General features: G+C 41.9%; 1 protein-coding gene across 1 annotated transcript in view; it reads right to left on the reverse strand.

Moving 5' to 3' along the window:
* The window catches only part of LOC130435279 (SH3 and multiple ankyrin repeat domains protein 2-like), a 113,040-nt gene that overhangs the window by 77,760 nt on the left and 8,337 nt on the right, over window positions 1–26,943 (reverse strand). The window contains exons 3-4 of the mRNA XM_056765768.1: window positions 14,288–14,369; window positions 5,984–6,066 (exon numbers count right to left, since the gene is read on the reverse strand). Of these exons, the coding sequence (XP_056621746.1) occupies window positions 5,984–6,066; window positions 14,288–14,369 (165 nt within the window). The remainder of the gene's footprint in view (window positions 1–5,983; window positions 6,067–14,287; window positions 14,370–26,943) is intronic.

The following is a 26,943-nucleotide window of genomic DNA, read 5'->3' on the forward strand; positions in this document are numbered from 1 at the left end:
AATCCTTAACTTTTTTTATTTGTGCGTATCTCTGCAAGCCTCTTCAGAAATCGCTCTCTTAGTGACGTAGGCAGTCACTCTTATTATAATATTTCCGCCACTTGTTCTGAACGTGTCCACCCATTGCGCTGCCACCTTTTTTGTTTTCGCGTGTGTGAAGTTTCAACACCATGGCAAAAGTAGCAAAGCTTACAATCTGTTCTGTTGTTGGCTGCACAGACCCACACAGAACAATGTTCCCAGCCTCTACGGAGACAAGAGAGCAATGGATTTATTTAGTTTTCAATTGAAATTATCCACACTCAACGAGGCAAAACTGCAAAAAACATTGTAAGTACAGGTATTTTTTAAGCAAGACCCCAGGGACCTGCGGCAAATTAAAAGTAGATAAAATGTCACGGTGACACGTTTGTCCGTTCACTATCAGAAAGCAATGTCTGTGGCTTGTAAAGATGTGACGGGATGGTCCTGTGTAACGTTAATTTGACTTAGAGAAATAGCGATGCGTTTGTCTTGAGTATCTTCACTTCAGAAAGCTGTGTGTATGGTTTGTTAACACTCTATGCGGTTCTCTCTCCCAAATGCGGTCGTGACCGGACCAACAGGGACAGGAGTGGCTTCGCTAATGGCCCAGGGGGAAACAGGTGTGCTTATCGACAAAAATGTGGCTTATCGACAAAAATGTGGTTTGTGTTCAAAAATGAAACCTTGTTTCTGGTTCGTTTTATGTGACCATACTTTATTGTTTTGTCGCTGGAAGCACTGGCACACTTTTCTGCTGAAAAGGGGGCGGAGACTAGCAGCTCACTTGCACTTAAAGAGACACACACCAAAACAGCCTGTTTCTCCTCACATGCAAAAGTTGTCATTCAGCCTGAAACTTCCCAGACACATTATATGGACCCCTGTCATGATCCCGTTCTTGTCTTTGTGTTGTCTGGCGTGGGAGGTGTTATGTTTGTTTTGTCGAGCATGTGCGATCCGTGTTTAGGGGCTAGCACGCGCTCGGTGTCTACGTCATTTACCTAGCCCTCGTGTTTTCTCCATCAGGGCTTTCCCCTCACCGGTGACTTGTTTGTTATTATCACATTCACCTGCCTTCTCTTACCTCCCCTTAGAATTACCTTTATAACCCCCCTGTTTTCCCTCGTTCCTTGTCTGACCGTTGCATGTTTTTGCCAGCTCAGACTCCCTACGTTCTAGCGTGTACTAGACGTCCTTAGCCTTTGCCTTGTCACGTCCTAGTCTTAGCTCTTTGAGACAAACTATCCTAGTTCTCCGTTTTTCTTGCTGCCCTGCCTTGTTACCTTTCCCGCTGCACCTACAACAGATCCCGTTGGTGTTCCGGACTGCGATCTCCTGCTTCACCAGGCTCCACCATTGCTCCTGGATTCCACCCGTTACCAGGCACTACAGATTCTCTCGTCTAGCGAGCTCTGGGTCGAGCTGCCTCCCCGGACCCAGTTCTCTACAGAATCTTCCCGTGGCGCGCAGGGGGTCGTCTGTGGTGTTTTATTTACCGGACTGTGGTGGAGTTGTTTCCCTGTCAATAAAGCCTTGTTTTTGCCCCGCACTTGAGTCTCCCCTTGTCTGCCATGACAGACCCCTATGATTTATATTACATTTGTGTAAAACTAGAAAAAAGCACCCCTTTAAAATAAAATATGAAGTCAAAGTTTAAAAGTTGGATTGATGAAAAGTAAAATCAAATAAAATACGTTTTTTCTTTTGATGTAAAGTGTTACCAAACTATACAATAAGATACAGTGCATTAACATTACTTTATAATTTATCTAACATCAACTTACAGTGGGATCATATTGTCTAAAGTTATTTAACAAATGTAATCTTATTGTTTCATTGCTTATTTCATTTACTAAAATTACAATTATTGTTTATGTATCATTCTTATATTTACACTCAATATATGTAATCTCGTCTAAATGTATTATAAAGGCAAAAAAGTTCTACTGAAAAGTTGTATTTGAGTTGGTGTCTGCCAGTGATATGATATTGCATTCGGTCAGACTTATCCCATTGATTTACTTAAGTATATTTTATTTTTATTTCAAAGCTGCAAGCTGAAGATCATGAAACACCTCCGCAAGCTCAAAAACAGACAACAATGACAGATGCTTTTCAAAGTCAGCAGAAATATGACAAAAACTCACCTGAGGCAAGAAAACTGAAGCGAGATATTGACGAATTAACATGTACCATTTATACCATTTATACAGTTGAAAAATGTGGAGTCCAGCAAAGGCTTCATCACTTCAACCCAAAATATCAGCTTCTAGGCCGGAACTTTTTTATGTCCCCACATCTACAAAGACACCAGAGACCTCATAATCAAACATCTCAGAGAAAAACCCTTTTGCAGCTGCCCAACAGGTCTCTGGACAAGCAGAACTGCAGACACTTTCATGTCTTTAACTCTTCAGCACATTACAAAATCATGGGAACTGCAATCCTGGTGTCTTTGCTGCTGTGGTCTCAACACAGATGACACTGCTGAAAGTTTGAAGGAGGCCTTTGAAGACAAACTTGAAGACTGGAAGCTGGACGTTAAAAAAATGGTAGACATAATAACAGATAATGCCACAAACAAGAAAAAAGCCTTTGAGGACTACACCTGGTGGATCTCCACCTTGCAATAAATAAGTCGTTGGAGGTAAACCGGGTGTCCGCAGCACTGTCAAGTCTTCGAAAAAACATTTCTGCCTTCACCAGGTTCCCAAAACTTTCACCTCAGATCGTCAAAAAACAGAAAGATTTGTCCTCTCCAGACCCTAAACTGATATACGATGAACCCACTCGCTGGAATTCTTCATATGAAATGCTGAAACGTTTCTTGGAGCAGCAGAAAGTTATCTGTGCCATGCTGGCTGAAGAAAGGAAAAAATGGTATCTGATGCCGAAAGTCTCGGACATTACAGTTTTAGAAACTGTTAAAGCAGTACTTAAGCCACTCAGTCTATTTACAGATGCAATAAGTGGGGAAAAAAACATACCACCCTGTCCTCAGTCTCGTCATTGGTTTGGAAAATATTTGAATATCTAAGTCATGATGATGAAAGTGACTCTGCTTTAGCCCAGGAGATGAAGGAAAAGATAAATGGGTAACTTCGGCATGGCTGTGATGACTCAAAGCTGCAGGTTCTTTTGAACACTGCAACTTACCTTGATCCAAGATTTATGAACAGCTTTGTTTCTATTAAGGGTGATATGCAGAAAAGTTTCCTGGATGGGTTGATGAAAATGAGCAATGATGCATCTCAAGAGGTGTCTGGACTCATCTCTAGTCAGGCTATCAAAAATATCTTTAACTGACCCAAAGCACCTGATTTCCACCAAACGATGTCAATGGATGACTAAAGATTAACAAAGTTCGGGAGAAGCCAGAGCATATAATTAAGACCGGCTGGTTCTCAATCAGCAATCATAGACTCTATCCTATCAGCTCAAGCGAACCAGCACATAAGTAGACAAAGATTCTTACCTGAAGCCATCTCTAAAGGATTACACATCCCACCACCTCCCCAGATCCTCTACTTGAGCTCTTGTTGATAGCAGAACTCTGGGGGGGTGAGTTCCGAGCTCGGCACACTCGCCCCTATTGGGGGAGGAGTGTTCCGGGATCGGATGGAGTGCTGAAGATGGTCCACTTTTCTGGTGGAAAACAAATATGGGGACACTACCTCCACTATCAGAGTTTGCCCTGAAGTATCTGTGCATTGCAGCATCAAGCTGTTCATTTGAAAAAATATTCAGTACTGCAGGTTATATTGTAAACCCAAGACGCTCAACATTGACCCAGGAACAGATTACCATGTTCATGTTTCTTTCAGAAAATCTGGAAACATCAAACAAGTAATTTAAGGAAAGTTTATACTAAACTTCAAATAGCCTAACTGTACGTTATTATTGTATTGGGTAAAACTTGAAGCATAAAGTAAAACTTGTTTACATAATGTTTTTTTATTGAAATGTAATTACTTAAATGTTTACAATTTGTGAAATACTGAAATTATGCCATTGTTTTGGTTTAATTTATGATAATATTTAAGTTGATAAAATAATGTTTATTTAATAGCAGAGTATACACTCGCCTTTAAGGCGAGATTTTTTCTAGTTTTACACAAATGTAATATAAATCATAGGGGTCAAATAATGTGTCCACAGATATTTTGATATACCATGTGCTACATGCCCAATTTTGGATGTGAGGAGAAACCACGTCGCGTGTTTACAAACGATACACACAGTCTTCTGAAGTTAAGTTACTCAAGACACACGCAGCACTATTTCTCTTAGTCAAATTAACTTTACAAAGGACAATCCTGTCGCATGTTTACAAGCCACAGACATTGCTTTCTAATAGTGAACGGACAAACGTGTAACAGTGCCATTTTATCTACTTTAAGGTTGCCGCAGGACCCTGGGGTCTTACTTAAAAAATTCTGGTACTTACAATGTTTTATTTGCAGCTTTGACTCGTTCAGTTTGGATGATTTCCTTTGAAAACTAAATAAATCACAATCTCGTGAAGTTGAGAACATTGTTCTGTGTGGGTCTGTGCAGCCAACAACAGAAAAGTTTGTAAGCTTTGCTACTTTTGTCATGGTGTTGGAACTTTACACATGCAAAAACAAAAATGGCGGTGGCGCGATGGGTGGACACGTTCAGAACAAGTGGCGGAAAATTATAATAAGAACGGCTGCCTACGTCAGTAAGAGAGCAATTTCTGAAGCACTCGTTTTCTCAAGGGCTTGCAGAGATAGGCTCACATAAAAAAAGTAAATGATTTGTCATTTTGCACGTTTTCTGAGTTGGCAGATGCACAAGAGACCTGATTTTAGCATTTAAACATGGAAAAGTCTGTTTTTTATGAAATCACCCCTTTAAAGGCATAGTTCTGTCATGAATTACTCCCTCTCTAGTAGTTATTGGACCCCATTGACTACCATACTAGGAAAAATGACATTGGTAGTCAAAAGTGCCCCTGAACTGTTTGCTTTCCTAAACTTCTCAACATATCTTCTTTTGTGTTCAACAGAACAAAGAATGAATAAAGTATTTATTCTAGTATGGCCGTCAATTGGGTCCAATAACAGTTTGGTTATAAGCATTCTTCCAAATATCTTTCTCTGTGTTCATCAGAACAAAGAAATATATACAGATTTGGAACTTGAGGGTGAGTAAATTATGACAGGATTTTCCTTTTTGGTTGAACCATCCCTTTAAAATGACATGTTCACTTGTGGTGAATAATTGTATAATAAAGAACTATTTATTTCAAATACACCTAAAAACACTGCGAACTGAGTTGTATGGCACTGGGCCTTTGGGGGTAAAAAGCCAAAGAGGAAAAGTACTTTATTATTTAAACACTTTATTTACTTTCACTTAAAAATGTAATAAAAGGGAAATGTAATTTGTTATATTATTGTGTCTAAACATAACACTGAACAAATACGGAAAAGCAATTTTAAAAGCTTTGTTCTTCACTAATAATTTTGTAGACTTTTTTTAAAGCTAGAGAAGTAGTAATAGGATAGAGAGAAATTGTTTTGTTGTATATTGGTTTTCTATTCTGTTAATCTGTTATTGTTACTATTTTCCAGTTATAATTTGGTGCAAAGTTCATGCTTGCTAATTCGATTACAGGAGTAAATCCCTAAATAAATATATTTATTTGGTTTAAATTATGTAGCGTGTTTTAACATCTACATGATTAATTAGCCTATAGGCACAAAGAGCAAAAATTAAAAAATATTTTAGTGGCCATGAAAATGTATTCAGATTTAGCAAATGAATGATGCATTCATCTGATAAATCATGATATTTCATCCACAGGAAAATAAATATAAATTCAAGTGAATGCTTCTAAAAGTATTGGTATCGGTATCAATATCGGCAATACTGGCCCTGCATTTACTCACCCACTAAAAGTTAGGAATGTTTGAAGAAAGTAAAATCTTACCTTTGGCTCCTCGCAGCACAAACCCGAAGCCTTCATTCTCTTTCTTGTGTAAAATCACAGTTTTCTGCTCTGTCACACAGTCACTGTGGATGAAATGACATGTTCAATCCATCATCATCTTCTGTAGTGAGGTTAAAGGTCATGGATATTGAGCCAAAGTGACCGCCCAAAGTCACAATGAAACCAGCTACTGCCACTATTGTCACTATAATTATTATTTATTGTTCGATCGGACAAAAAATAGCCTAATAAATACAGACGTTTCTCTATATGCATAGCCAACACTTAAGTAGTAAAAGTGAAGTAAAATGTAAGAAAAAAGTGAAAATTTTATTTGATGTTCCCCTTAAGAAAACTGGAAAAAGATCCTTCAGCTTTACGCTGGCAAAAACTCATTCGCCGCCAGCCTCTCTAAAAAGAAGTTGCCAGCCTACTCCAGCGTTTTTTATTATTTTCACCAAACTTTAATGGCTCACAGTAAATTTTCTGTAAAGAATATATGTACAAACAATATGTCAAAGGAAAGAACAGAGTCTCAGCTTTTAAACAAAAGAAACCGTATTCTTTTATCTTCATTTGTTCATTTTTATCACTCCGTAGATGTGGGTAGGTTTCTTCAAAAATGCATCATTTTGCTTAAACAGATAATTAGCGCTTTTTGTCAAAGATTCCACCCAGATTACACTCAGAACAATCATTAAAAACTGATTAAACATATACGTTCTAGGTTCTGGGATTCTGTACTTTTTCCCAAAGGTATGTAACAGCGGCACCTGCAGTACAACAGAACAAACATTGATTGCCGTAAAAACTCGTTTTTGGCGGGGAAGCGTTTTTTTTTAAATGACAAGATAACTGAAAAGAAAGAGTTAACACCGGCCTGACCAGTTAGGAGACTTGGCAAGCCTTGCTAAGCTGGTTGGCTAGACTTAGAGTTTTAGGGCAGAGTGGTAGGACTCTTAATGCATGTGTATTTTAAATTTGCCCCAACGGTTTTGTTCAATTATTGAAACTTGAAATTTTAAATGAGCCTGTAAATGTCATACAATTACTGCATATGAAACCGCGCGTGAGGGCTGCTTTATTGAAAATTTGTAGATGGCACTTTGGAGCCATTTTGCCACACTTCATTCCGAAGTCAGTATCAGATGTACATTTTTGCCACCTCTGACACATATACAAACTTTCATGAGTTTTCAAGCATGTTTAGGCCCCCGATCAAATGGATCAATTCCTCACATAATCGGTGCCCGCGCCATAATTAACAACATCCCAGTTTACTCACGAAGCCTTATTTAGAGCTTAGTGAGGGGCCTCGCATTGACCAATACTTCACAAGAGGTAGGGCAAATCAGTCAGGTGAAGCCCATTGGCGGGAAAAGCACCACAGCCCACAGGGTATCAGAACACCAGACAAAGCCCAACCAGGCATAAACTTACCAGCAGTCAGCAACCCAGCGAATACCCATGCAAGCAGTAGAAAAGAAAATGGATGGAAGATGACGTCAGATAATTTGGTCTCAATCCTGCAAAAAAGAATGAGCAACCATTGACTTGTATCTCGTCCAGCCTTTAACACGCCAAAAAGGATATGTCGAAAGAAAACTGGAGAAGATGGGGGGACAATCCACACCTATTGGGTGGAGTGATTTGGAGTGAGAAGCAAGAACACAAGATTACAGGAGACATCGGGCCGACCTAAGTCCAGGAGACAATTTTTTTTTACAGACTTAGAGAAAGGAGGAGCCCGAGGAAACAGTAGAAGAAGGCCATAGGAGATATAAGCAAGGGCCTAGAGGCACTACAAGGCGATATTAAAAGTCACTTGGCCTCGTTGCAAAGAGCAGAGAGTTTGAGATAGCAACATAAGAAGGAGCAAACCAGGACCGCTTTCTACAAAGACCCTTACAAGTTCGTCAGAAGCATCTTTAGCAAGGAGAAAACTGGGACCCTTAAAGTACCTATAGCGGATATTAAGGAACACCTACGGAAAATGTATTCCTACATTCAGAAGCATGAGCCAGTCTTCATTCCATAGGACATGCCACCAATTCACCTACCAGAACACCAGATGGAAACAAAGCCCCCTAAATGGAGCAAAGTTGAGTGTGCTGTAAACGGGCAAGATCAGCGTCAGTTCCTTGACCCAACGGTATACCATTCAGGCTCTTCAAGAAAGCCCCTGGGGTGTTGAGGTACCTTTGGAGATTACTGGCTGTGGCATTTGAAAAGGCAGGTGATACCAAAGGTCTGGAGAAGGGCATGAGGCATACTGATTTCAAAGGAGAAAAACTCCTCAACTATTGACCAGTTTCCCCAACTTAGCCTATTGAATTTGGAAGGTAAGATTTTCTTCAGCGTTGTGGCCAATAGACTCTCAGGATTTCTGAAGAGAAACAACTTGACACTTCAGTGCAGAAGTTCAGGACATGATAACATCATCTGGTACCAGTCGCAAATAGCCAAAAAGGAGAAGAAAGACCTGCATGGGTTTATTCTAGATCTTGCCAATGCCTTTGGATCAGTGCCACATGAGCTGCTGTGGACAGCCTTTGACTTCTTCCACGTTCCAGATCAGGTAACAAAGCTGATTGAGGCATATTTTCAGAATCTTCAATTTTGTATTACAACACAGGATAGTACCAGGCAAATCCCACAGCAATTCTGTTGTCAAGGCCAGGCTTACCATTGACAGATTCGGTATAAGGGTGAGCCCATACCAATGGTCACGGAAAAGCCCATCAAAATCATTGGACGTTGGTACACCGCAGACCTTAAATACGCTGAACAGGTGAAACAACTCAAGAGACAGCCAGTGGACAAAATAAATAAATAATACAGATCTTCCTGGAAAGCTGAAGCTTTGCTGCTTCCAATTTGGCTTGTTGCCACATCTGATGTGGCCAATTTCAATTTATGAACTCCCATTTCGAGCCTTCAGGAGAAATATAAATGCACAAAAATAAGGTTAGAGATGATGCTTAAAGAATCCTGTGATCCCTGTGTAAGAGATTTTTAAGAGATTGGACTTTATTGTCATTACACATATACAAGTACAGTGTAATAAAATGTAGTTAGGTCTAACCAGAAGTGCAATTAGCAAGTGCAGGATATACAGTGTGAATAAATACAGAATACAATATTAGGAAAATACTTTACAATGGACATGTACTATGAAAATGTGACAGTCGGTATGTACTATGAACAATATAAACAGAAGGCTATATACTGAAAACATTAATATACAGGTGGTTATGAACAGATAACAATATAGACTATACAATAGTGCAAGTGACTCGACTGTGCATAAATTACAGACATTAGCTATTAAAGTTACAGTGCAGTAGATGAGTTGATGCGGTTATTAAAGGTACGGTGCAGGACATGAGTTAATGCAGTTATTGAAGTTATAGTGCAATACATGAGTAGATGCAGTTATACAGTTACAGTGCAGTAGATGAGTTAGTGTAGTTATTAAAGTTGGTGCAGTTATTGAAGTTACAGTGCAGTAGATGAGGTAATGCAGTTATGAAAGTTACAGTGCAGTAGATGAGGTAATGCAGTTATCCATCCATCCATCCATTTTCTACCGCTTATCCGAACTACCTCGGGTCACGGGGAGCCTGCGCCTATCTCAGGAGTCATCGGGCATCAAGGCAGGATACACCCTGGATGGAGTGCCATCCCATCGCAGGGCACACACACTCACTCATTCACGCACTCACACCCTACGGACAATTTTTCCAGAGATGCCAATCAACCTACCATGCATGTCTTTGGACCAGGGGAGGAAACCGGAGTACCCCGAGGAACCCCGAGGCACGGGGAGAACATGCAAACTCCACACACACAAGTCGGAAGCGGGAATCGAACCCCCAACCCTGGAGGTTTGAGGCGAACGTGCTAACCACTAAGCCACCGTGCCCCCCTTGTAATGCAGTTATGACTTTATTTATTTATTTATTTATTTATTAAGTCATTTGGCAGACGCTTTTATCCAAAGCGCCTTACAGTGCACTTATTACAGGGACAATCCCCCTGGAGCAACATGTAGTAAAGTGACTTGCTCAAGGACACACTGGTGGTGGCTGCTGGGATCGAACCAGCAACCTCTTGATTTAACAGTTCAGTGGTTTAACCCACTAGACCACCATCTCAAATGGTGATCATCTTATGAGAGTAGTCCATTAGTGCAAATGAGCATTCAGTAATATTTCTGGTGTGCAAGTGAGCAGTATAGAGTGCAAATGATGCTACGTGTATGTAAACAGTCCGGTAGAGCAGATAACAGCAGATGTAATAGCAGCATTGTAATAGCAGCATTACAGTTAAAGTTATGAGGGGTAGTGGAATCAGTGGGGAGCAGAGTTCAATAATGAAACAGTTCTGGGGAAAAAGCTGTTTCCTAGTCTGCTGTTTCTTGCCCAGAGGCACCTGAAGCGCCTACCGGAAGGCAGGAGAGTAAACAGTCTATAAGCGGGGTGAGAGAAGTCCTAGAGAATGCTGCGAGCTCGACGCAGACAGCGTTTCTTCTGGATGTCCTCAATGGAAGGGAGTGTAGTTCCTGTGATGCGCTGGGCTGTTTCCACCACCCGCTGCAGTGCCTTGCGCTCAGCAACAGAACAGTTCCCGTACCAGACTGTGACACAGTTGGTCAGGATGCTCTCTATTGTGCAGCGATAAAAGTTCACGAGGATAGTTGAAGACAGTTGGTTCTTCTTCAGTGTCCTCAGAAAGAAGAGACGCTGGTGAGCCTTCTTGACCAGGCATGAGGTGTTGGTGGTCCAGGACAGGTCCTCCGAAATATGGGTCCCCAGGAACTTAAAACTGGAAACACGTTCAACAGCCATCCCGTTAATGTGGATGGGGTCGTGTGTGCCTCCTTTCGCCTTCCTGAAGTCCACGATGATCTCCTTTGTCTTGGAGGTGTTCAGGAGCAGGTTGTTGTTTGAGCACCATGTGGCCAGGTGCCGTACCTCCTCCCTGTAAGCGGTCTCATCGTTCTTGCTGATGAGACCAATCACTGTTGTATCGTCTGCGTTAGTTAGGTCCATTCACAGGTCTGCAGTAGAGTATGAAAAGGGAGTAGAGAAAGGGGCTCAGTACGCAGACCTGTGTTACACCAGTGTTGAGGGTGATGATGGTTCCCACCAAGGAAAATGCTGGGTAAAGAGAGCCGGTGTGGTGTAAGCTTTAGCCTAGCTCTTATCCCTCCGCGCTTCTCCCGCCTTTGTTTACGATCTCGATGCCGCCGGCGAGCACTTCCGCCCAGCCGTGTGGGGTGCGTAGCATCGGGTGTTTTGGCAATCTCAGGGACGAGTTGAATGATGCTGATATAACTTCCGGGAATGCGCAAACCAATATCCAAAAGCTCATGCCGGGTGTACGTTGTGAATGCACAACTGTTCTGAACGAACAGGCCCAAGAGGAGCAAGAAAAACAGTATATAATTGCTAAAACTGGAGAGACGCTGAGCCTCGCGATGTTCACGCGCCGCCATCTACGCCAAAGAAATGATGCTCCAACAGTAGCGATAGGAAGGAAATGGAAGCCAACTACAGCGGTAAGAGATGCAAAGGCAGCCCTCAGACATAAGGACACCTTGGGACAAGTGCAACATGGCAGAGGGGGACTTGGTTTGGCATCAACCACACCCACGTGGCGAAAAACGACACCAAAGGAAGTCACCTGGTAGTGGATGAGATTCAGGGTCAAGAGAAAGCAAGTAGATGCGCCAGAGCGGTCTCTCAAGCCCAGCAAGGCCATTGGATGAGGTGGGAAGGCATTGAACGGCGCAAAATCACTCGGAGTTAGCTGTGGAGTGTGGAAACTAACAGGCTAAGTTTTATCATAAGAGCTACATATGATGTGCTGCCTTCACCAACAAATCTGCATGTTTGGTGTGGACAGGATCCAGCTTGCCATCTATGTGCAGCTCCAGCAAACCTTAAATATATTCTTGTGTGTTGTAAGAAGAGCTTGACACAGGGGAGGTACACATGGTGCCACAATTACTAGAGTGCTTGGCTGCAGCAGTAGAGACCAAGAGAGTGGCAACAAATCCCATACCTCAAAAGACACCATGGCTAACTCCCTAAAAAGGCAACCCTTTATTCGGGAGGGGCAGAAACCGCGGGCCAAGCCCTTAACCCCAGATTCAGGTCTGCACGAGTATAGCAAGGGATTTGGAAATGCGAGTTGATTTAAACCACAGACTTACTTTCCCCTTGGAAATCGCAGCAACCTACCTGCAATCCGGCATGGTTCTATGTTCCAGCTCCGGTAGGAGAGTCCTCATAGTTGAATAGACTTTACCTTGGGAAGATTAATGAAGCAATTGAAAGAAAGAATCTGCGGTTGGCCAACTTGGCAGCGGAGGCTAAAGATCGGGGATGGACAGTGCAAATGTTCCCGGTGGAAGTGGGCTGCAGGGGCTTTGTTTCCAATTCCACTACAAGGCTGCTTAAGTGGGGATCAGATTGCAGGCCCATCTGACAGTAGTCGAAGATATTGCCACTGTAGCTGAGAGAAGCAGCCACTTGCTGTGGTTAAAAATGGAAGGATGCAATATGGGCTGCCAATTGACCTTGTAATAAAATGGTGTTGTATTGTTATGCCATACGGGACCGGGGGCACTGAGCTTGCATTAATGGAGCCAATGAGGCTATAACAGCCTTAGCCAATGGGTTGCAGTGTATGGTTGCGTTGATTTTGGCAAGTGTTGGAATGGTATGCCATACAGGTACTGGGGCACTGAGCGCGCATTAACGGTTTCCTGTTGTTGTGGCCTAATGTTTAGAGAGTCGGACTCGTGACCAGAAGGTTGCTGGTTCAATTTTCAAGGTTACGACTGTGGTGCCTTTGAGCTGCAGTGATAGCTGCCCACTGCTTCTGGCCACTGCAGTGTCTCTCTGATCTTGGCAAGGAAACACAGAGGATGCCTACCCGACGAACCAGTGAAACATCAGACCTCCTTTCCTCTATACATATTCTTGACTGCTTCCCCCTGCATAAGAAGTGGGAAATGTCCTATTGGGCAATGCAACTGTGATGTAATAGTGGGATTGTAACAACTAGTCTTAAGTGAATCAGATCCCCTTATCTCTGTCACTTAAGTACATATTGCCTTATAAATCTAGATCCCAAAAAATTGCAGTTAATTCACAAGAATCTAAAAGGACATTAGTGTAAATCTAATCTCTTCTGGAGTTGCAGGCATATACATTTTGTAAAAAGAACATGAAATACCCTTTTCAGATTTGTTTAACTGTCACCTCTGGTTTAAAATGAAATAAGGATTTCCAAAGACAACAGATTTAAGAAATAGATCTACTGAATAAAATAATGTTGCTGGCATGTTTCCTGTGTCATTTTCACCCCTTGTTATATGGCTCCAAATGTAAGGTGAAAATTACAATTTTTATTGCGTCTAGAAAGCACTGGATTACTCAGTAAATATACACCAATGGCTTTTAATATTTTGTCGTTCATCACTTCAGATTAGGTCTTGCTTTTTGAAAAAGTAAGATTTAAGCTGGGGACCTCTGGTTAAATTGACACAGAATGACCCATATATAGCCACCGTAAAAATTAAGATACCATTTCAGAGACCGTTTATCTCATTTTAAAATGTACTAATTATTTAATTACTTAACTCTGTAATGTACTAACAATATTTCTCTCAAATATTGAATAAAAATATTGTTTCTAATTGCATTAATTTGCAGAAAATGAAAACTGGAGAAACAGGTCAAGATGCTCTGTATTTTTAAGAAATCAAATACTGCAAGAAAACAAGTTTAGATTCACTTTTAAGCAATATAACAGTCATATTTATACATGTATTTAGCAAAACTTCAATACAGATTTTTTTTCTATGAAAACGGTTCACGATTCTATGAATCAGTTTTCATGCGTTTTGTCATGTTGTCAGTCTTTCACATTGCTGTTGGATGACTTTGTCACTCCTGAGGTAGGATTTTTAAATTCAACAAACACGGGACTGAAATGACCACAATACATCTACATATATTTTTTGAAATGAGATTTTGGAGTGGTCTCTTGATTTTTACAGCTATTTATATAAGGGATAATGGGAAATTTTTTGAACATGTTATTTATCAAAGTCAGACTGCAAAATTGATTTAATAAATGTTATATTTAAAATATTTTTTATGAACTGTTTTATAATAATTTTTATAAGACTTGAGCAAATAAAAGGAAAAAGGATAGTATCAATTTATATTTGAAGGTGTAAAAAGAGATTATTCTCAGAGGTTTTCTGAAGTATAGATAAACTCTTACCTGAATGCATCAAAGCTGTCATTTGAACCAACAGTAAAGTGTCTGAAAAGCTTCTTCCTGCCATTACACTCCGTCCGATTCTCTGATTAACCAAAAAAAATATATATATTAAAACATAGCAATGAGAAAGTCCAAAAGCTTCCTAAAAAAGGCAAACAATTATTAATGTACATAAGGTAGTCAACCAGAATGCTCTCTACCGCCGCGTTGAGTGCTGCCGTTGGGGAAGGCCTGCAGTTAAACGAAAATTCCGCCAGGAGGCGCAAAGGGAGAATTTGATGGTGAAATTCAATGTGATAAATTCATTCATACATGACAGGAGGCGCCACATTAAAGATTAAAACAAGAGTTATTCACGTTTAGAATATATATAAGAATAAAAACAATATAGGTGGAGAATTGAACAAAATGCAGGACACAGTAAAGTAATCATTAAATCATTATCAAAAATCATCAGAACAAACGTGTTATTTTCACAGAGGTTCATATAAGGATAATTTTTTTCTGACAGTCTAAAGCGACTGCATATGCCTGATAGTTATAAGAACAGTATTATAATAAAAAATTATCATGCACTGTCTTTTCTGTCCTTATACGAACAAACTGTTGAATCGTTTGATTGTTTTTAAAAAGTTCCATTTGTCATGTTTCCACTACCATGTCATGTTTTATTCCTGTCTCAAGTGGAGCCATGGCATTGCCTGATGGTTTTATGTGGGAAAGACCTAGTTCTTTCTCGTGTCTTGTCATTGTTCCCTACATCTCGTTCCTCGTCAGCCTCTCCTTAGTGCTAATCCCCAGCACCTGTTGCTCGTTACCATCCTCTGTTTGTTTCCCCTATAAAGAGTCCTCATGTTTCTTTGTCTCGTTGCTCGTGCATTGTATGCAGTACCTGTTCATGTTCCTGTTTCCAGTCGTCTTACCTTGTTCCTGTTTCCCGTGTCTAAGTAAGTTTAGTTTAGTGTTTGTTACCAGTGTTTTTCTTATAGTTTAGTCAGTCAGTGTTCTTGTTTAAGTTATATATATTCCTGTCCTGTTTTCCCCCTCGTGGGTTTTTGTTTTGCCTGTCTTGTTTTGTTGTGTTTATTTGTTAATAAACATCCCTGTCACATCTACCGTCCGTGTCTGCCTGCAATTGGGTTCTCACGCCATGTCTCAATCCGAGAATCATGACACCATTACCACAGTTTAATACGTCCCTATTTGCAGGTAAGCTTTATAATAAATGTATCTTTATTTAAGGATAATCTTATTTCCACCACAGCGCAAACGCAATGAAGTGCAATATTACATTTTCTAATAACATTAAACAGTCTTCATATAACATATCACCAAGTAAAACAAAACATTTTGAACGCGCAACAGAACCTTTTATGTATTATTCCCTATTCGTTTTCAAAGTGTAATGTACAATTGTTTTAGACTTTAAGCTCATTTACACATTACCATGAGTGATCATTTTACACTTAAATGGATCACACAGAAGTGGTCAGTTTCCACAAACTACATCAATATGCCTATGAGTCCACAGCCTCCTCGTTATCGTGTCCATCTAAGCCGGAGTGAAACGATTGGCGGTATGAGGCTCACTCGGAGAGGGTGGAAATCGTGTGACAAGCAGCTTAACCAGAAATGAATGACACAAAGCAACAACTGAAGGCCTACACACTTCTTGTCTTCCAGCCAATACGCGAGGGCTAATGTGACACAAAATCACTATCACCACAGAAGGTAAACTGCACAAGGCGAAAATATAACAAAATTATTATTAATGAACTAGAACAGAGGCCATGTGAAGACGTGAACGAAAAATCATCATATCGTCCAAAATATGCAGTTTATATTATAATATATAGTTTATATTTCTGTCGCGAATCGAGGGGAAGAACCCAGATGCAGGCAGCGGTACCGGGTAACAAGCATGACTTTTAATAAAATACAAACAAAAACCCACAATGGGGAAAACGAACAAAGACAAAATGCAAAAACAAAGTCTTCTAACAAGGGGGCAAAAACAATAGAGACAGGATGTAACTAAACTCACACGACGTACACAGGACTAGGGAAAAAAGGCATCAAAAAGGTACAATCCCAACGTAAGGTATTTTTTCACTAGGCAAGGAATCAGGAATATGACTGGTAAGACAAGGTAAGGCAAAACGAATGAGCCAGGACCATAGACATGAGAACGTTTTTAAGGGGGACTAACAAAGGATAATTATCAGGGGACAAGATGAAACACCGATGGAGAGCTAAACAAGGAACGAGAGGGTGGGAACAGAGACGAGACCGGAGAGAGCATATGGAATGCAAATTGGGACAAAAATGCCTCTCTCCACATAAAACAAGGAATCTTGCCATGACTGTTTCAGCGTTATTAAATGAAAGTGTGACGAAATAGTGTATTGACCTGCGTTTAAATGACAAGCACTGGAATGTTTTAATTATCTCCATGTTAGTACGGTACAGGCTTTTAAAAATAGATTCCACTTCTTAGTTGATGGTGGATGGGAACTAGAATGACTCGCTTTTTGAAAGAGCAGAGTTTAGAATTAATGTCTTACCTGCAGGGTGACAAATTAACGTAAGACGCCGTAACACTGAGAAGAAACTTAACTCCAAACAAAACATCTCTTCCAAAATATGCACTTTATAATCTTAATGCTACTAATTTACGTAACATATTCAATTATTTTAATATTACATTCTACATATTTAAACACTTTAATGACCTCTCGATAAAAGACAAAAAATTCAATGTTTTCATATCTTCTTGATCAACACACTTTATAAAGAAATTAAGGTAAAATCCCTGTTTACATTTCAATCTATTTTGAAATATGCAACTTAGCAATAGACACCTCTTTAGAGTTTTGGCTGAAGTGTTTTAAGGTGATTTCTTCGTGCAGTAGAGGTGGTGGTTGATGGAGGTTGAGTGATCAGTAACAGCTGAATATTAAAAGGCATTTAAAGTGCAGGCTTCTGATAACTGGAAAGTATACCCTGGCAACATTCAGTTCTAAAAATCGCTGGCAAACACACGTACACAACATATTTCCGCATATTAATTAAACCTGACATAAATTATATCATACATATAGTTTTCTAAGCTTAAACTCCGCTAGAAATCCCATTTTAAATGTTGCTTCATGTAAATTCCAAGTAATTTAAGAACATATTTATTTCGGCACATAGCAGTTTTAAAATGCATCTCAAATAAGATGTTTAACTTGTCAGAAGTTGAGCTACAAAACAATTAGACCATTTCTGATATTTTGGGTGATGATGTGAAAAATATTCACATAGAGAGAAACCTAAAGTTATAAAAGTTTCTTTTCTCGCACCACACTAACCTCAAGTTGCTTGGTCGATTTAACATTATGATCAGTTTTACGTTCTAATGGTAAAAAGGTAGTTTCTGAAACGCATGATACGCAGCATGATGCGTCAGAGAAAGAAAGAAATCAACAATTTTTCTAAAGATATCATCACATCCTGTTTAATACATATATTTCACAACATGTTTTCATTTGGTAAACTGGATCAACAGTTTCGTTTTGATATGTTTTGACAGACCATGCAGTCTAGGGGCCTTTAAAAAGGCTGACATTATGAAAAGTCTACTGCAGAGACATATAGCAGAGTACCATAGCGGGCAATGCTTGGTGTCCTGGGAGGCGAACAGGTCCACCTGAGCCTACCCGAACCTCACCCATATGCACACTAAACCCACACTATATCTTGAATAAGGCTTTCGGGCGGTATTCAGGGCTTGGTGTATTCCAGCATGCATCACATTCTGGATATGAATCGCAAATCTTTTTGCCTTGGTCTCGAAAGATGTTGCGGAAAGCTTTCCAGTGAATGTTTTACGATCTTTAGTTATCAGATCATCAGGATCAAGTCAGAGATAACAAGGGTTCACTCAAGACAGGGCGAGTGAGCATTAAGCCATTACACCACAGATCAGACCAGACATTCACCAACAGTAGCTTCTTATAAATCCAGATTAAAACACACTTGTTTAGCTGTGCATTCACAACCTGAGCACTGTGCTGGTCTTATTTGTCTCTGTCAATCATTTCATGTGAAGCACTTAAATTGCCCTTGTGAACGAAATGTGCTATATAAATAATCTTGCCTTGCACTACTTTTTTTAAGGTTGGATCTTTATTTATTCTATGTTTGGCTAACATTAATTTTTCTTTTTGGGTACAGCTGCTTTGATACAATACAAATAAAGAGCTATACAAAAATTGGACATGATTATACACTTAGATATTGTCATGTCCGATTGGGAATCAAAGCTGGGTCTCCTGCGTAACAACTCAGTTCAAGGGCTTTACTTATCCAAAAATATCCAACAAGGAACAGGCAAAAACAAAAATATAGAAACAAAATAAATCCAGGCAAAAGTCCAAGTCCATAAATCCAGACACAGGAGGCAAACTCGTAATCCAAGGAACAGGCAAGAAAAGGTCTGTAACAAGCGCACAAACAAACAAACAAACAAACAAACAAACAAACAAACAAACAAACAAACAAACAAACAAACAAATCACAGGGTGAAACTACTCTCTAGACAATTCACAGAGTGGCTAGTCAACAGGACTGCACCGGTGTCAACTCAAGATTGAGCAAAGAACTCAAAATGACAGCGGTATTATATAGGCAGTTTAACAAGGTTCAGGTGAAACCAACAAATCAATAATGAGAACATGTGACAGGCATAAAACAAAAAAGCAGCAATGAGAACCCCACATGGCCAAAAAAAGAATAGTCACATAATTCATGACAGATATTACATATAATTTTGTTGTAAAATGTATTTTGTAAAACTACTGTTGTAAATTCCCAATTACTGATACTGTTTTACTGTGAAAGACTTTTATTGTGAAGGACTGTTTAGTGCTGTATTTAGTGTTTGACATCAGGCACCTCGTTGGGTAGCTAAAGGCTGGCTCAGACTATAGGATTCTCGGCCAGATTTTACCCCGATTTCCCCTCCCGAGAATCTTTGAAAAAATCGGGCCTAGAAACGCGATCGGGCCCGAGAATCGGCCCAGATTATCATGTAATGTGAGGCGTTCACATATCGAATCTTAGAACTCCCGATCTGCTCTGAGAGAAATCTTAGCCGCCCCGATCATATCAAACATGTTTGATATTTAGGATTTTAAATCGGGCTGATGACGTTGATACTTTCGCTACAGCCAATGAGAGACAGATATGAAAGTTGACGGAGATGACTGACAGGCCTTTAAAAATATCAACCGTAAAAGCTCCTGCAAAGGTACGTTGTACAGCGGAGATGGAGGAACAACGTGTGGCAACAACAGGATTGTCTTTATAATTTATCCTCAAAAACATACCACAACCGCATAGATAAGGAAAAGAGCTGCAGGGAGATGTCTCGTCGGTTTTAAATGTACCGGGTAAATTAACTGCTAACGCGCAGCTTTTGTTTCGTTCAACAGATTGTTATTTGTCTATAGGCACACATTGAATGTTACACACCTTGCTACAGTTTTGCTACAATAAAGTATAAATCTTTTGCTACTAATTGCTACAGAAACATTTGCTTTTCACCGCGGATACGCCGTAGTATCCCTACAGTTAAACGGTACAGTTACACACTCTAGACCTTTTGCATAGCCGCTGCATTTCCTTAATCTATTGTTGAAATACACTTTTTTCATAATAGGACAAATAGATCACGTGAAATTAACTGCGATGTCGCTTTGTTTACTTCTGTTTCCCGGTGAGATGACGTAAGAGGCGTCCGTTGGTATGATAATCTTAATATTATCCTGTATTTGGGTGTCTTAAAATGTCTTTTGATGTGCAATTATGATATAAAAAAATCCAATCAATTAATTTTTGTTTTTGCACTTGCTACATTTAGTCTTATTTATAAACACAACTTTACCCCCGACGTTTTCTTCTCTGGACATTTCACATTCATAAATGCAAGTTTACAAAGGGCAAACCTATTTTTGTAGTGCTTGAAAAAGAGATTCAAATATAGATGTAATGCCAGGTTTAAGATTTTACATAAGAGAATCTGATAAGATTCTCCTTATGTGTGAGCTGCAACCAGAATTTCAAATCTGTCAGGATTTTAAAACTCCTGTAGTCTTAGCCAGGTTTAGGATTTTACATAAGAGAATCTGATAAGATTCTCCTTATGTGTGAGCTGCAACCAGATTTAAAATCTGTCAGGATTTTAAAACTCCTGTAGTCTTAGCCAGGTTTAGGATTTTACATAAGAGAATCTGAAAAGATTCTCCTTATGTGTGAGCTGCAACCAGATTTAAAATCTGTCAGGATTTTAAAACTCCTGTAGTCTGAGCCAGGCTTAAGGGGTCCATTTTGAAATCTAATATTGAGCTGTTCGGACTTAAAGTTCATTTACATTGATGTCTGTCTGAGTTTGAGATAAAGGTGGGTTATAACGATATGTTAACGATCGCAAATTAGTTCTTTGATGTGTAAATAAGCTGCGGTTTTCGGCGCTAATATATGCTAACGTAACTTGTGTATCCGTGTTTTATTGATGTTTAATGTGATAACTGATTTGCAACGGTTGACTAAGTTGTAGCTAAATTCAGGTTAAGATGTGCCCATTAAGCTAGCACACCTTCTTTTATATATATATATATTTGTTCATTGATACCAGTACAGTACAGAAGTCAATGTAGAGATTCAAGCTGTAACCAGTAAACACCGTGCTGTGTGTAATTTGGAGTGATAATTCATTAATAAAGCCACGTCAACTGTTCTACTGCGTCCGGTTTCGCTCTCTAATTGGAGTGTCTGTGTGGATGAGGTGTTCCAGCGAATCCACCTGAAACAACATACAGTCCTAGCTATCCCCAATATTGGTCCTTCGAGCCGGATTACTTCACCCATATCAGAAAAATGGACGCAATGCGAGCATCAATTATGGCAAGTGAAGCAACAGGACGGCCGCGGCAGCTACCAGTTTACCTCCAGGGCTGGGATGACCCTAACCTTCGTACAGAGATCATCGAGGCCTGGTCGAGCTGGGAGAGAGAGCTTCCTGAACTGGCAAGTGAGAGCATTCCCCGAACATACGCTCCATTGGAAGCTGCCACTGAAGCTACAGAGTACACTCTTCATGTAATCCGTGACGCCTCGGAACAGGGTATGGTTCGGTCGCCTAACTTGTTACGACCATCAACCATGCAGTTCATGTCTCCTTTGTCATGGCCAGGTCAAGAGTCGCCCCAAAGCGCCAACAGTTAATACCACGTTTAGAACTCTGCGCAGCACTGACAGGTGCTCAGCTGTCATCCCTCATCCATCGAGAGCTCACTCTTAACATAAAAGAGACTTCCCACACCTGGAAGTACATGGACACAGAATACAATCCAGCTGACGACTTAACCAGGGGTAAGACCAGCCACTCCAAACCGATGGACCCAAGGTCCAACTTTCCTTCCCTGTCCACTGCATGAATGGCCTTCAGCTCCAGATTCCGTCAACTCAACAGATTCCTCTGAGCTGAAGCAGACCATCTTCTGCGGCCTCACGCAAACATGCCCTCCAGACCCGCTGCCTGACATTTCACAGTTTAACAACTGGGTGGATCTGGTTAGGGCTACGAACCAGTTGCATCACGGGGCGACAAAAGACCCTGCATCACCTCCTCCTGATTTCCATCGCGCCGAGGCCCACCTGCTAAAGTCCAGCCAAGCAGAGAGCTTTCCTGAAGAAGTCAAGTGTTTGAAGGCCGATAGGCCTGTCTCCCCTAGCAGCAGGCTGAGTTCCCTTGCTCCAGAGATAGACCCAGAATCTGGCCTCATCCGAGAATGGAGAGGAAAGCCTTCGGTCCCCATGATGGCAGACCTTCCTCTGGCCCGTCTTCGACTCCTAAAGCCCCCATTCTACTCTACAGGAGTGGACTGATCGGTCCATATGTCAACAAGATTGGATGCCGGAACGAGAAGCGATGGGGGGTGATCTTTAAGTGACTCACTACAAGCTGTGTCCACCTAGACCTCCTTGGTGGTCTTGACGCAGACACTTTCCTCCTGGCACTGAGAAGGTTCATAGCACGAAGAGGAACCCCAGCGGAGATACTCTCAGACCGAGGGACTAATTTCCGAGGGGCTGAGAGAGAGCTCAAAGAGGCGTTCACAGCTATGGTCCCAGATCTACAAGAGAGACTTGCCAAGCATCAGATTAAGTTCCGGTTCAATCCTCCAGCGGCGCCTCACTTTGGTGGGGTTTGGGAGCGTGAAATACAGTCCGTTAAGAAAGCTCTCCAGGTGGTTATTGGCATGCAATCCCTCCATGAAGACGTCCTTCTTACCCTTCTGATCGAAGTCGAAAGCGTCCTCAATGCCAAGCAATTAGGCTATGTTTCATCAGACATAGCTGATCCGGATCCAGTGGCGCCTAACCTGCTGCTGATGGGGCGGCGAGACGCCTCCTTACCCCAAGTGTCCTATGCTCCTGACACTCTCACAAGACGACGCTAGCGTCACTGTCAGATGATGGTGGACCACTTTTGGGCTTAGTTCCTTAGATACTACCTTCCTTCACTACAAGTCCGGCAGAAGTGGCGGCGGCCCGCCGATGACCTCATCCAGAGCACTGTCGCTATGATCGTCGATCCCCAGCTTCCGAGGGCACAGTTGCCTATTGGGAGGATCGTCAAGGTGATTGAGAGTGCAGATGGTTATGTCCGGTCGGCCGAGGTTCAGGTCGGGGAGAAGACTTATTTGAGGCCAGTGGCACATCTAGTCCAACTGCCTGCTATACCAGATGACAGTGAAACCAGTGCAGGGACTCCAGCGCCAACCTCAGGAATTTAGTAGTCTTAACATAATAGCTAGGCTATTCTGGGGGCGGCTGTTGTAAATTCCCAATTACTGGTACTGTTTTACTGTGAAGGACCGTTTAGTGCTGTATTTAGTGTTTGACATCAGGCACCTCGTTGGGTAGCTAAGGGGTCCATTTTAAAAATAAAATTGAGCTGTTCGGACTTCAAGTTCATTTACATTGATGTCTGTCTGAGTTTGTGATAAAGATGGGTGTAGTAGAGTAGGCGGGGCGAGAACGTGGTTCGAGTCCGGTGAGTAATTGTGAATTAGCGCCAGCTGTGCGCACACCGGGCTCGAATCACGTAGGAGATAGGGAGCATATAAATGGAACGAGCGACCGGACCGTCGAAGAGACAGGACCGGGCCCGAACTTGTGTTATGTTTGTGTTTATATTTATGTTCATGTTTTGTTCGCCGGCGGTCGTCCGTGAGGGGCCGCCGGCTGTTAAATTACTTTATTAAATGTTTTGAACATTTGCCGGTTCCCGACTCCTTCCTTCCATTTTATGGAGATGTATTACATTGGTGCCGAAACCCGGGAGGAAGGAGAGACATGCTGTCGGAGAGACCTCGCTGCTGAGGGGCATCACGGTGCTGAGGAGTTCGGGCAGCGCGGACGAGCGACGTCCGCCAGTGGCTGCCCGAGGCGGTGGTTCTGGAGCGAGGATTCGGCTGGGACGGAGAGCTCACTGCCGTGCTCCTGGGCCGAGGTGGGGTGACGGCCGTCCAAGAGGGATCGGAGGAGTCAGCGGCGTTGGCCGTGAGCCGGAATCCTGCTGCCAACAGCCATGATGGTGCGGAGCAGGAAACAGCGGACTGACTTGCTGCCGATGCCCTCACACGGAGGAGCCATTGCCAACCGCCAGGAGGCGGATCGGGCCGTCCACCGGACGTCCAGCACCACCGCATAGCACCGCGAGGAAGAGCCTCTCGGCTGGTTGAGGAACGAGCGGCAGCATGTCAGGGAACCGGACTATAATTTTTTTATTTTATTTTTATTCCGTCTCCGTTGTCTTGTATCGTCGCTGCATACCCCCCACCCAACCCCCCCCCCGAAGGAGGGGGAGGGAGCTTGCACAGTCGCGGGGGTACCCCCGGCCTGTGAGGGGTGATGGGGTATGTAGTAGAGTAGGGGGGCGAGAATCACGTACAGTTGTGTTCAAAATTATTCAACCCCCGATGCTGTAAATGGTTTTAGGGAATTTAGTTTACATTTGTAATTGTATTCAGAATGAAATCATACAATGACTTCTTAAAGAACCATATGCAACTAAAATGACATCAATTAGTTTTGTAATACAGTAGTAAATGTTTCTTTCGTGAATTCTTCATTGACATAATTATTCAACCCCTTAAAGACTACCACTCTGAAGAACAGAGGTTCAATGAAGTGTTTTCAATCCGGTATTGAAAACACCTGTGGATATCAGGGAGCAGCAATAAAGCCTAATAAGCACCAATTAGGCAGCTTTAAAATGACTGTGATACTCAGCTCCTTCTAGACATTTACTGGTGTGGTTACAAACATGGTGAGGTCAAGAGAATGGTCCAGGAAGACAAGAGAACAGGTGATTACTCTTCACAGGAAGGGCAATGGCTATAAGAAGATTGCAAAGATGTTAAACATACCAAGAGACACCATAGGAAGCATCATTCGCAAATTCAAGGCCAAGGGCACTGTTGAAACGCTACCTGGTCGTGGCAGAAAGAAGATGCTGACTTCGACTGCTGTGCGGTACCTGAAGCGTAGAGTGGAGAAAAGTCCCCGTGTGACTGCTGAGGAACTGAGAAAAGATTTGTCAGATGTGGGTACTGAAGTTTCTGCTCAGACAATACTGCGCACCCTGCGTAATGAAGGCCTCCATGCCAGAACTCCCAGGCGCACCCCCTTGCTGTCCCCAAAGAATAAGAAGAGTCGACTGCAGTATGCCAAAAGTCATCTGGACAAACCACAGAAGTTTTGGGATAGTGTTCTGTGGACTGATGAAACAAAATTAGAACTGTTTGGGCCCATGGATCAACGCTATGTTTGGATGAGGAAGAACAAGGCCTATGAAGAAAAGAACACCTTGCCTACTGTGAAGCATGGCGGGGGGTCAATCATGCTTTGGGGCTGTTTTGCTTCTGCAGGTACTGGGAAGCTTCAGCGTGTGCAAGGTACCATGAATTCTCTTCAGTACCAGGAGATATTGGATGACAATGTGATGCAGTCCGTCACATACCTGAGGCTTGGAAGACGTTGGACCTTTCAACAGGACAATGATCCCAAGCATACCTTAAAGTCCACTAGAGCATGTTGCAGATTAAAGGCTGGAACATTTTGAAGTGGCCATCGCAATCACCAGACTTAAATCCGATTGAGAACCTCTGGTGGGACTTTAAGAAAGCAGTTGCAGTGCGCAAGCCTAAGAATGTGACTGAACTGGAGGCTTTTGCCCATGATGAATGGGCGAAGATACCCGTAGATCGCTGCAAGACACTTGTGCCATGCTATGCTTCACGTTTAAAAGCTGTTATAACTGTAAAAGGATGTTGTACTAAGTACTAAGATTGAATGTCACTTGGGGGTTGAATAAAACTGATAATGATGTGATCTCAGAAAATACATTTGTGGTTATTTCATTATAAATGTTATGTTATATTTGTCTGACCTACACGTGCCTCTTTGATTTAATTGTAAGCAGGATGACTGAATGATCATAATCAATGTCAAACCGACCAAAACAATCAATTTCAGTGTGGGTTGAATAATTTTGAACACAACTGTAGGAGATTGGGAGCATATAAAAGGTACGAGCGACCGGACCGTCGAAGAGAGAGGACCAGGCCCGAACATATGTTAAGTTTGTATTTGTATTAATATTTATGTTTATGTTTTGTTCGCCGGCGGTCGGCCGTGAGGGGCCGTCGGCTGTTTTTATTACTTTATTAAATGTATAAAATGTCTTCCGGTTCCCGCCTCCTTCCTTCCATTTAATGAATTGCGTTACAGTGGGTTATAACGATTTGTTAACGATCGCTAATTAGTTCTTTGATGTGTAAATTCTTTGACAGCAACCAGTCTGGGTTCAAGAGCGGTCATTCCACTGAGACTGCGCTGCTCTCTGTTATTGAAGCCCTGAGACTGGAAAGAGCTTCCTCTAACTCATCTGTTCTTATCCTACTAGATCTATCTGCCGCCTTTGACACCGTTAACCATCACATCCTCCTGTCCACCCTCAAGGCAATGGGGGTCTCTGGAATGGTGCTACAATGGTTCAGGTCTTACCTCTCGGGTAGGTCCTTTAGAGTATCTTGGAGAGGTGAGGTGTCGGAGTCCCATCATCTCGACACAGGTGTGCCTCAGGGCTCAGTGCTTGGTCCGTTGCTATTCTCTGTATACATGACATCCCTTGGCTCTGTCATTAGGAAACATGGCTTTTCCTATCACTGCTATGGGGATGATACTCAACTCTACATGTCTTTTCGCCCTGACGATCCGACTGTCTCTGCACGCATCTCAGCTTGCCTAGCCGACATCTCGCTCTGGATGAACGCCCATCACCTGCAGCTGAATCTTCCAAAAACAGAACTGCTTGTAATCCCGGCTGACACGAAGACTCATCACAACCTTTCCATTAAACTGGGCTCATCAACCATCACACCTTCCAGAAAAGCAAGAAACCTTGGAGTGGTGATCGATGATCAGCTCAACTTCACTGATCAAGTTGCCAGCACCGCCCGGTCCTGTAGATTCATCCTCTACAATATTAGGAAAATTAGACCCTTCCTATCAGAGCATGCTACACAAATCCTTGTCCAGGC

This window comes from Triplophysa dalaica, chromosome 14 (genome assembly GCF_015846415.1).
Source record: "Triplophysa dalaica isolate WHDGS20190420 chromosome 14, ASM1584641v1, whole genome shotgun sequence".
In the NCBI taxonomy this organism is placed as follows: domain Eukaryota; kingdom Metazoa; phylum Chordata; class Actinopteri; order Cypriniformes; family Nemacheilidae; genus Triplophysa; species Triplophysa dalaica.